Source organism: Colossoma macropomum, unplaced genomic scaffold (assembly GCF_904425465.1).
Source record: "Colossoma macropomum unplaced genomic scaffold, Colossoma_macropomum, whole genome shotgun sequence".
Classification (NCBI taxonomy): domain Eukaryota; kingdom Metazoa; phylum Chordata; class Actinopteri; order Characiformes; family Serrasalmidae; genus Colossoma; species Colossoma macropomum.
The window spans coordinates 20038405-20050502 of NW_023494800.1; the positions used below are offsets into that span (position 1 = coordinate 20038405).

The following is a 12098-nucleotide window of genomic DNA, read 5'->3' on the forward strand; positions in this document are numbered from 1 at the left end:
CTGATGAGAATGGCCTCTTCCAGGATGACAATGGCCACGTCCACAGGGCACAAGGGGCCAATGAATGGTGTACTATGGTCTTTGCAGTTACCAGATCTCAATCCAATTGAACACATATGGGAGATTTTGGACTAATGTGTTAGACAGCGCTCTCCACCACCTTCATCAAAACTGAGGGAATCTTTCAGAAGAATGGCATTCCATCCCTGCAGAACAGTTCCAGAGAATCTATGCCAAGGTGCACTGAAGCTTTCCAATTATGGTGGTCCAATATCTCACTAAGAATCTTTATGCTGTTTTTTCCTTCCATCGCTCATCCATCTGTGCATACTTACATCATAAAACTATGCAAATGTTTAAGCACAAAGAACACGAATAAAGGTGGTTTAATAAATAAGAAAGATTATCCCATTTTAGCTTACATTTAGTATCTAAATCAGGGCTTCACTGACTGTTTAAACAGACTGAGCATGAAATGCACAGGTGCAGCTGTCCTACACCCATTTCAGAGATAAGCTTGCTTAAATGGAGACTATTAAAGCTCCAAGTACAATACAGATGATGTTAACAGGATTATTTCTCAGGGAAAAGCATGTCATAGCTTTATCTTATAGTGGTGAGAAAAATAAAAGGTCTCGTAAGACTCAAGGAAAATGGATTACCTCAGGCACAAATCTACCTACTGATTGTTAGCATGGTTATGCCTTTTTGCTAGTTTTAGAGGGAAAGATGTATATTCGTTAAATGCAGCGCTGTAACCCTGAGCTTACACTTTAAACTTTGGTTCACACTGTGTGCTTTTCTGCTGCTCATGCTTCACGTTCAACATGGCAGCTATTTAAAAAACCATATCTTAGGATTTGACAAGTGCTTAACCACTGAAAAGTATGGACGTGAGGTGTGCTGTTAAACCACCAGCAAAGAATTTATTTCTATGGCCCTGTCTATATGGCATGATCTATGTTTAATTCTTTATTCAATTTCAGATTTGGAAGCACATAACATCAACACTCCACTTCCAGACAATGTATCGATCACTATACCCAAATCTCTCAGTAATAACTGAGATGATCATTTGAAGCGGTTTTGCTTTCTAAATGACAAAGAACAACAAATCCCAAAAGCTATTTTGAGAAAAAACTCATCTTAACTGAGCTGGAACAGCCAACTTTATGCTCTAGTCATCTATTCAAGTGATTATATTTACCCTGACATTCTATCAAAAAGATATTAAATGCTCAAAACTTGGACTTTTGCAGTCATGTGAGATTATTTGTAACATAATAAATCCACCTGTTTGCACTGTAAATAAATGTCCCAACAGCAAAGAGCAAAGCAGCTCTCATGAAAGCATAAATGAGCCATAAACTGTAATAAAAGGTAACAGAGCTGAAAAAAAATCTGTTGGAAAATGGAACCAATACAAAAGATTACCTTCCAACCACTTTACCGAGCAGAAAAAAAACAAAGTAATTTACATTTTTGCTCTTCCTTCTCTCTGAAGGTCATAAAAATGCCTGTAGGTACGGAAGCACAAGCATTAAAGTGACACCGCACAGACAGCTAGCACCTTGCCAACACTCAGACAAGGACAATGTTTGCAAGATAGCAAGTCATGTAAAAAACTCTAAGCTGTTGGCTCCGTATCTGACAGGGCTACGTTTCAGCTGTCTTGCTTCATTTATTTACTGTAGTCACAGCTGATAAACTGTGACATCCAGTTCATATTATTTTCTGTGCATCAGTTAGCCAGCCAGCGCTGAGGAGAGAACGACTTGCCAGCTGCCAAGTGCCTGCTTTCTTGGCTTGTTGCAATGTATGCCATCAGTAACTAGCCTGCTACCTCAAACTAATGCAAATCTAACAATTCCCTGTACGTTTCGTCAACACAGCCTTTGTTCCTCCTCCCCCCCCAACCGCCACATACTTCAGAAAAAAAAATACAGAAAAACAAAGAGAACTGTCAGGTCATTAATAACATGCAGCCCCTTTAGATTTCCCAGCAACCTATGTGCTATTTTACAGTACCTGTAAGAATCATGATTTTGATAACTGTAATACTGAAAATAGCAGGTTGCCAGGAAATAAAGACAAGCGCGGCTGTGAGAGTATTAAATTAGTGGTTAGGGAATGATGAACGTAATATTTCCCGAGCATTTTTCCTTTACTAAAAATGGGAGGAGCAGAGCTGAAAGAAATCAAAGACAGAAAGGGTGGCTGTGCACTGAAGAATGGAGGGTTGCTAGTTGGAAAGAACTGATACAATTTAATATGACCTTATTTTTTTCCAGATATAACAATATAATAGTATTTGATGATATTTAATCCTGTAACATCCCAAGCATATAACATCCTAAGATTTATTATTCAGTAACGACATGGAGTACAAACTGGCTGAGTTATTCTTAAATTATAGAGAAATATAATTAAAATTTTGGTAGGTCCTGGCCAGTGAGCGAAATACCCCCTGGTATTCGGAGGGGACCCATGCTCACGTGCTATTGTGACTCTGATGCTAGCTTAAATGGCAGCAAAATGTTTGAGATCTTACCCATCTCCTCTTCTGTCTTTGAGAAATGAGTAACAATTCACTCTTTCCACCAAACCCTTAGGAAAATTGGGCAAGTTTTCAGACTTACAAATACAGGTATTCCGGTGCACAGTTACAGTTGCTAGGCTATGAAGGACCAACCAATCTGCTACAGCACCACCCTGTGGCAGACTAGTGCTGCATCTCTAGTTGGTTAAAAATACCAAAGACAGAAGTTCTGTGATTGTGGGTGAAGCAGCTAAACAACGGCAGCATAACGTCATAACTTTATTTTCAGGAACCTTCCAGAATTTTGATAGAGACTTTCAGGGGGGCCAAGACATTGATTAGGAGGTCCCAAACCCCCCAGCAGCCCCTGTATTTCGCACCTTGGTCCTGGCCATTTAGGAGATTAAAGATATGACCCATGCTTCTGAGTACTGGTTCTCTATGCTAAAAGAGTCTAAAATGTCTTATAAAACTGTAAATCAATCACAGTGAAACATGCAGGTGGGGAATATGAAAATCAAAATGATCAAAACATACATTAAAAAAACACAAAACATGTTTCTCTCCCTCAAAAACATGAATTTGAGGGTGAGTAGCATAAAACTTCGTAGGATTGCACAGAAAATGGTGGAGATATTGAAAGTGACTGATTACATATTCTGCTTAATTTACTAATGCATTAGCAATATGTGGTGGTTGCATTTGTTTATCTCTGCCTTATAAAACCAGGCATACATTTTCAGTACGGTCTAAAAGGCATGCTGTTGTCAAACACCTGCTGAAAGAATATTTACCAACAGAATAACACCATCTGACCCTCTGTCCACTCTCCGATCACTAGTGGCCTTCAGAAATGCACTTTACCCCAAGCTGCACCCAGGTTGCTGTTTTGTCAAACACAAACACATCACACATCTATCAGAGAACAAATCAAGAAAGATTTCTCATAAATGGATTAGCTATTGTGCTGAGAAGCACTTCTTCAATTGATGTTCTAAAGTTCAAAAACAAACCCATTCATTTATGGAATGAACGTTTGGTGCTTCATACAGTCTCTATCAGCAGCTGAATGAACACAAAAATACTGTTTCTAGAACGACCACGGCGACAACAACATGTTATCAACCACAGTAAAACCAGCTGGCAAGCACAGGCTGTTCAATGAATCATAACTCGCACGTTCTTTGCTAATTTCCAGGATATACATGTTTTGTTCATTAACACATCTACCTTCTCCAAAATATGAAACCGTAGGCTTGCGGTTGTGCCAAAAGCTTGCGATTCGTGCCTCAGTTCTCATACTTTTGATTAAGAGTAAAACAAGTGCCAGGGGAGTCTAAGAAGAGACAGGATCTGGTTTTAAAAAGGAGCTTTTTATTCTATGCTTGTCTTGTAATCTTAGTCTTCTCTTTGGACTGTCTGTCAAAATGATCATAAAAAATGCACACAATGTCGTCAAAGTCCCAGAAAAACACCGGATGTGCTTGAGAGACTCCGCACGCAGGTTTGTGTGGTTTAATATTCACTTTTTAACGTTACCTATTAGTTCACTTGATTTTTCTTATCCTTTTTGAGGGTTGGAGGCACTCTGTCGTAAATGCCAGGCATGATTTGTGACTAATAAAGCATCCAAAATTACACTGAACACATTCAACACATAGCCACCTCCTATCACCACCAACTGCAGGGTGAGTGGAGCACTCACGCACATGTAAATGAAGAGGATGATGGAGGGACAGACAGCAGCAGGAGTGACAACAAGAAAGACTGATAAAGAGAGAGAGAAGAGAGGCTGACAGAGAAGAGAGACAGAAAGAGAGCGCACAAGAGGAAAAAAGGGCAAATGAGTCAGAGAAAGAGAAACAGATGAAAAAAGAGAAGAGTGTTTGAGTGAATGAGAGTGACAAAGAAATAAAGAAAAATAAAGAAAGAAAGCATGAGAGAAAACAGAAGGCATGTGAGTCAGTGAGAAAAATACATGAAAAAGATAAGATAGAATGTGTAACTGAATGAGAGAGAGAGAGAGAGAGAGAGAGAGAGAGAGAGAGAACCAGAGCGAGACCGAGAGAGAGAGAGAGAGGAAAAAAGAAAGAGAGAGACATGGAAAAAGAAAAATCAGAAAGAAAAAAAAAGGAAGAGAGGACATGAGAGAAAGAAAAAACGTGAGTCAGAGAAAGAGAAAGAGAGAGAAATATGCTGGACTTGCCATTGTTAACAGGTGGAGACTATCAAATTAGGTGTTGTGAACACAGGACAGGAATAGTCAGGGCAGCTGGCAGCTCCTTTTACCTCTCCATCGGCAGAGAGAGACAGAGTGGCCGAGAGTAATTGATCTTAATTATTGTGACCAACTGAAGGTCACAGTACAGACACAGAGACAGAGCGAGGGAGTGGAAGAGGCCAGTGGCATACAAATATTCTGCAGGGTTGGTATACATGAGACATGGGCTGATCTGGCAACAGTTTCTGCCTTTCATGTCTGAATGAATAGGATTATAGGGATGTAGGGGAACTGATCATAGATCAACACTTTAACTCTACGCCTCTGGGATAAACAGGGCCCAGAAAAATATGAAATACACACAGCACTGATGAAGAAAGCAGCCAGAAAACGCACAAATACACTACACTCCTTCATTCAAAAAGGTTACTTCAGATTTTAAATTTACTTTATTCACACAGCAGCTATTCTGGTTAGGAACTTAGCAGCTACAGGGAGCAATAATTTGACATGTATCTCCCATCTAACTTTTGAAAGCATTAAAAAAATGAGCAAGTGTGTCTGGAAAGACACCTCAGCTATCACAAAGAAAAGAAACACCAACTTAATCACATATGTCAAGTACAAGGTCAGCTGGCTGGCCAGATCAGGCCTGCAGCACAATCCTCTCCAGCCTGCAAACGTATTGAAATGTTTTATTAATATTATCCCATTTCACAATGTTCTGCACTACAATCCCCAGCATGCACTGCAACATAATGTGTGCTCCCACCTCTCTCCAATCAACAATTTATGGGACAGTGGATACACCACAATTCTACCACAGCAGTCTTATCACCAAACACACTAGCTGTGTTTCAGCTGCAGTTCAACCAAAATAAACACAACGCTTAACAGCTCAGAAATAGATCCTAAGAATTAATGAACTTGTAGCAAAGAAAAGATGTCGAATATCTAGATCAAGCACGTAGGTAGGTTAAAAAGGCAAACCTCTTTAAATATCCCTAAGAGGTAGAACACATCCGTAGCCAATGTAGCCTAGTATTTTATTTATAACATGAATATATTGTTTTCTATATAACTTGAAATGCAAAAAATAAAAAATTTGTTGAGATTTTTTAATATGGCCCTGTTAGTGGTGGAGTTTGAAACCCCTGAACTAGATTGAAGGTTACAGTCATAATGTTTGAAGGTAAAACCCAATGCAATGCAGTATTAAGGTTGTGGCTGATGAATAACTGAAATACAGCCAGTTTATCAAAGGCTATCATTCCATTTTTGTTGACACGCCCCCAACTTGCAAATTCAGGGCTTATTGAAAAATCAGAGTTTCCCCACTAGTAAATAAGACATTGTGGTGACGTTCAAGTGCACTCGTTTCATAAATCCGATATTTCCGACAGGACTTGAAGGCAGCATTACAACCTTGAAGAAACCACTGTAAAGCAATCGGAGTCTGCAGTTTCTCTAGAACAGAGCATTTCACATCAAAACACTCAGAAAGACTTGGTTTTCATCTCAGTGATTGAATTATGAAGAACTTATGATCCATGGAATTCCCCTTTACCCGTTAACCCCCAGACTAACAAGGTAAAACAGGCCAATTTTGATTTCAGACTTTAAAATGTCGGAGTCTGGAGTGTAGATCTCAGATCAGTGGGAAAAAGCTGCTTCTGCTTCTGTGTGGTTGTATAACTCAGCTGTCAGGTAGCTTATGGAGTGGTTTAGCAGGAAAAAAGAACAGAAGCAGGGCTAGTGTATAAGAGCAGGACATACAAGCTGCACTGCGAGCTCAAGGTCTGGAAGGCATGTCCGTAACGGTCCTACGCACTTGCCGGGTCTCTGACTCGGTTGCCATGGAATGCCAATTGCAGCCTGACAGCTTCAATTTCAGGCGACAAGACAGACATCTATAATGAATGAAGCCCTATTTCTTCTGCATGAGCAGCCATCACCAACCAACTCACTGGACTGGAACAAGTAACAAAGGCAAGAAAAAAAAAAAATTGAGAAAGGTCAGATTTGCACATGTGAAGGTGTATGTATGTGTGTGTGTGGTGTTAAAGTGAATCTGTGCATGACTTTCAACCTGAACCTTTCATGTAAAATGACTTTCCCTCTTTTACAGTAAGCAAACATTTCAACTACGGATCAATTATGCAGAAAATTCTCAATCCCGGAGAAAACACACGAATATGCCTTACGCCGCTCCAGTTAAACAGCTGCCTCAAAGTGAGAATAGAGAAGCTCTGTGCCAGAACTGGCTTCTCTCTTTCTGCCAGTTTCTGCATGTCTGTCGACACATAAAGACAAGCAGGGGAACATCTCTGCACTGTTCCGCAGGTTAGGAGGGAGATATTTATATCCATGAGCTCTTATTGTTTCCTTTGACACCAACTCATTCCACACGCTGTTTCAGACCTACTTCTGTCCCCACCTAATTTTCCCTTCTGCTGGGGAGTAAAGGAGACAATGGAAAGCTTGTGCATGATTTTACTGCCTCATTTTTAAATCACTGGAATTTCATCCTGCATCTCAAAGGCACACAGATTAAATAAAAAAAAATACAGTAAATTTCCATCCCCCATCATGTCATATACAGTGGAGGAAATAAGTATTTGATCCCCCACTGATTTTGAAAGCTTGTACTCTGACAAATAATTAAACAGTCTATGATTTTTACGGTAGCTTCATTTTAACAGTGAGAGATGGAATATCAAAAAGAAAATCTAGAAAATTAAATAATATTTAAATAAAAAATAATTTGCATTTCATTGAGGGAAATAAGTATTTGATCCCCTAAAAACCATGACTAATGTTGGTCCCACAGACCACTGACACACCCTAATCTCAGTGAAGTCGTTACCTGCATGAGAGACACCTGTCCCAAATTGTCAGCTGTATAAAAGGCCACCTGCCAACAGACTCAGTGACACTCCAACATGTCCACCATGGGCAAGACTAAAGAGCTGTCTAAAGATGTCAGGGACAAAATTGTTGACCTGTACAAGGCTGGAATGGGCTACAAAGCCATAAGTAAGAAGCTGGATGAGAAGGTGACAACTGTTGGTGCAATTATTCGGAAGTGGAAGAAGTACAACATTACTGTCAATCGACCTAGGCCTGGAGCTCCATGCAAGATATCACCTTGTGGAGTCTCATTGATCATGAGAAAGGCTAAAAATCAGCCAAGAACTACACGGGAGGAGCTGGTTAATGATCTCAAGGCAGCTGGGACCACAGTCTCCAAAAAAACCATTGGTAATACACTGAGACGTAATGGTTTAAAATGGTTCCTCTGCTCAAGAAGGCTCACGTCCAGGCCCGCCTCAAGTTTGCCAATGAACATATTAATGACTCCGAGAGAGACTGGGAGAAGGTGCTGTGGTCAGATGAGACCAAAATTGAGCTCTTTGGCCTCAACTCAACTCGACGTGTTTGGAGGAAGAAAAATACAGGATATGACCCTAAAAACACCATCCCCACCGTCAAGCATGGTGGTGGAAGTATTATGTTTTGGGGGTGTTTTTCTTCTAAGGGCACAGGCCAACTTAACCGCATCGACGGGAAGATGAATGGGGTCATGTATCGCAAAATCCTGGGTGACAACCTCCTTGCCTCCGTCAGGGCACTGAAAATGGGTCGTGGATGGGTCTTGCAGCACGACAACGACCCAAAACATACAGCCAAGGAAACAAAGGAGTGGCTCCATAAGAAGCATATCAAGGTCATGGAATGGCCTAGCCAGTCTCCTGACCTCAATCCCATAGAAAATCTATGGAGAGAGCTGAAGCTTCGCGTTTCCAAATGCATGCCTAAAAACCTTAAGGATTTGGAGATGATCTGCAGAGAGGAGTGGGCCAAAATTACTCCTGAAGTGTGTGCAAACCTTATAAAAACTACAAGAAACGTCTGACTGCTGTGCTTGCCAACAAGGGTTTTGCCACCAAGTATTAAATGATGTTTTACTAGGGGGTCAAATACTTATTTCCTTCAATGAAATTCAAATAAATTTTTATTTCTCATTTCATGTAATTTTCTCAATTTTTCTTTTGATATTCTATGTGTCACTGTTAAAATAAAGCTGGCATAAAATTATGAGACGTTTCATTTATTTTTTTGTATTTATTTTTTGCATTTATTTTTTTGTAAAACTTTTAAAGTCAGTGGGGGATCAAATACTTATTTCCTCCACTGTACACATAGCAATTCCTCACTATACAGTGTGTTAAAACATTTCTCACTTGCGGTATGGTGAAACATGGAAATTTTGTTACATGTGTGGATTCTAACCCTTCAATCTGTAATTAAAATATGATCAGAAGTTACTGTCGAGCACAGAGTCTGTTTTGCAAAAAGAAAATCATTCTTTGCCACATTTTTGTCATTTCGAAATTGAAGAAATGTTAGAAGTGGAAGCTTGAATCATCTCCACAGAATGCATATTACATATTAAATGTAATTCATTACATAACTAACTACATAATAATTATATAATTATAGTTCAACAGTATAGCAAACAGCAGTAATAGCTCTAGACTTGTAAGGGTTAATTGACAGACTGGGTGAATAATCCTATTCTATTACTCTTCTATTTGGACAGAAGACACATAAATCGCCTGGTATTAATATGCTTTATGCAGGGCCTTCTAATGATTTCTGGGAGCTTAAAAACTCGTTTTAATAGAATAATGATGCTTGTTGTATTTAAACTGCTTTAATGCTTGCTAAGACATTAAAGCGTGTAATGGAAAACTGTCCATTCAGGACTTTTATTTCCATGGTATCTTAGTAGATACAATCAATTCCATTTTTACAAATGAACATAGTGGACGCAATTTGTAAGGCATTAAAATATCAGTTCTGAAATGCTTTTATTCATAAACAACCACTCTAAACACAGGAAAACTAGATCCAACAAGTAGTAAAAGCAAAAGACTTTCATTTCTTTTGTCTAATGCAAATGAAAAGAAAGACACTGCATGTCCATCCTGGTATTAAAAGTTCAACAGTGACTCTTACAGGGGCTTGGAGCTGATCGAGGCACTACAACAGTGCTGTATGTGTGAGCGTGTGGTGGAGTGTGAGGCCCTGATTCAGCTCAGTTACGAAAAACTAAAAGGAGAAAACAGAATAAACTACAGGAGCCAACATGAGCATTAATGTTAACACGTCTTCAAATTTGCCGTTCTATTTCTTTCGTGTCAACTCGCCGCCCGTTTCAGTACCGGTTTTAACAAACCCTAGTCCATTTGGCCTGGCCATTTCCCCTTGGGGGAATCCCCAGCGTCATCCTAAGGGCCTTTCCTTTACTTTATTACCTGAAGTGTAGTTTATAAGATGAACCCTTGGATAAGACTACGGCGGCAGGACTTGTACAGAATTCACTGCAACCCAACTCATTTCCCTTTTCAAACCCAAAAATAATGGTGGATAAAGCTGCTAATAAGCCAAAGCAAAACTATTTAAAAATGTTTGATATTTCAAAACCATAACATTCAATTTGCTGGGCTTTAGGTTGCAAACTGCTCAATCAATATTCTGCTAGCTTGTTAGTTAAGATGCACAGCTAAAAACAAAAAAGGGACTACACCACAGTTTAAACCCAAGCTTAAAGGCAGAGAAAAACGTATTTATAAAATGTGTTTGTATATGTTTGTTTAGCTAACTGAGGCTAACCTAGCCAAGGGCAAGTGCAGCCAGATTCAGAAAAATTCACTCCTCACTGTCCTCTCCTCCCCTTTTGGACACTTGCACAAAGCAGGTGTGACACATTTCTGAGTGGCGAAGTTGGCGAGGGCATGTTATGAAAGGGCCTTGAACTACAAGTTTCATGGTCTTGTGCCCGCTCTGATGGAAAAGAAAACTGTTGCAGGTATACTGAATAGAAGACTGTAAAAACACACACACTTTCTGAAACCGCTTATCCTTCTGGGTCGCAGGGGGTGCTGGAGCCTATCCCAGTGATCATTAGGCGTAAGGCAGGATGCACCCTGGACAGGTCACTGTAAAACACCCTCGGTTTTAAATAATAAAAAAAAAACAATATTTAGAGGGCCAGAACAGACGAACTTGCTCCCAAAATGGAAATGTGAGGCACTAAGATATACTGTGAGATGCGGTGCTTGATAAAGCAGTCCCTTGTGCTCTAAAGAGTGATGCGTACAGTTCAGTGGTTTTCAGCCTCTTGGCTTTCACCAGTGGAGCGTGAACTGATACAGATGTGAGATGTGATACAGATTGTGTACGTGTGCACGTGTCTAGCATTCACTCACTCTGTGATCTCCTCTGTAACTGTGTGTTCCACCTGCAGACGGGAGTTGACCTCGATAAAGTAGTGTTTTCCATGCTTATCCACCAGGAACTCCACTGTGCCTGCATTTTCATATCCAACCTGAGAGGGAGAGAGATATAGAGAGAATGAGAGAGAGAGAAAACACACACACATTTAGAGAGTAGTACTCTACCACACACTAGTTAAAGCGATTAAACCTCTTGGATTAGTGTCCTCAAGAGACTATTTACTAAACAACAAACTAAATGAAGATTTTCATGATACAATTACTTTCCTCCAATAATGGCCACAGCGCCAGTACAAGCAGCGCTGCTAAAACGCAGAGTTTATTTCAACCAAAGACAAACAGTCTTAATCTAACTTTATGTTTTCAAAGAAAATATCAGAGGTCCTAGATTTTATTAGCAGTAAAAATATTATTGGTCCTTGAAGGCAACGAGTTGATTAAACATTTAGAGTTGACCTTTAAAACGGCCGGCTGGCTAAGAGTACGATTACGAGGGAGAGAACAGGCTTCAAGACAGCAGGTAATCTGTTAGAAGGCCATTTCTTCACAGAAGAAACACACACTCGCGCACACACACAGTCCCCAGCAGGAGCGCACGTAATCCGGCACCCAGATTTCACACAGATCTGATCCAATTCATCTGTGGCGCTGTGTTAGTGTGGCTTTGCTGGCTGCTCTCAGCAGAGCGCACCTTCAGATCCGCTCCCATCACACGCCTCACTTCAACCCCACAATCAGCACTCATGTAAATCACAGCCGGCGCCAGCTCGGCTTAAAAGAAAATCGAACAGGAGGCTGCTCTTGGCCACACATGTGCATAGATGTAATGCTGAGAGATATATCGTCTATAGTGGTATTGCTGTTACACAGTGATATTGAAGATTAAATTCACCAATTTTTTTTAAAGAATTCTTCATAATTCGATCAGTGTTTTAATGTGAAAAGCTCCATTAGAGAAACTTACCAGGTCTTTTCTATAGTGTTGATAGGAACTCGGGTTGCGATGTTTACAATGCAAATACAGCCATTTTATTTG

General features: G+C 40.1%; 1 protein-coding gene across 1 annotated transcript in view; it reads right to left on the reverse strand.

The window, feature by feature from the left end:
• The window catches only part of pcxa (pyruvate carboxylase a), a 175804-nt gene that overhangs the window by 123801 nt on the left and 39905 nt on the right, over positions 1-12098 (reverse strand). Inside the window, 1 exon segment of the mRNA XM_036587802.1 lies at positions 11036-11154. Coding sequence (XP_036443695.1) covers positions 11036-11154 — 119 coding nt within the window.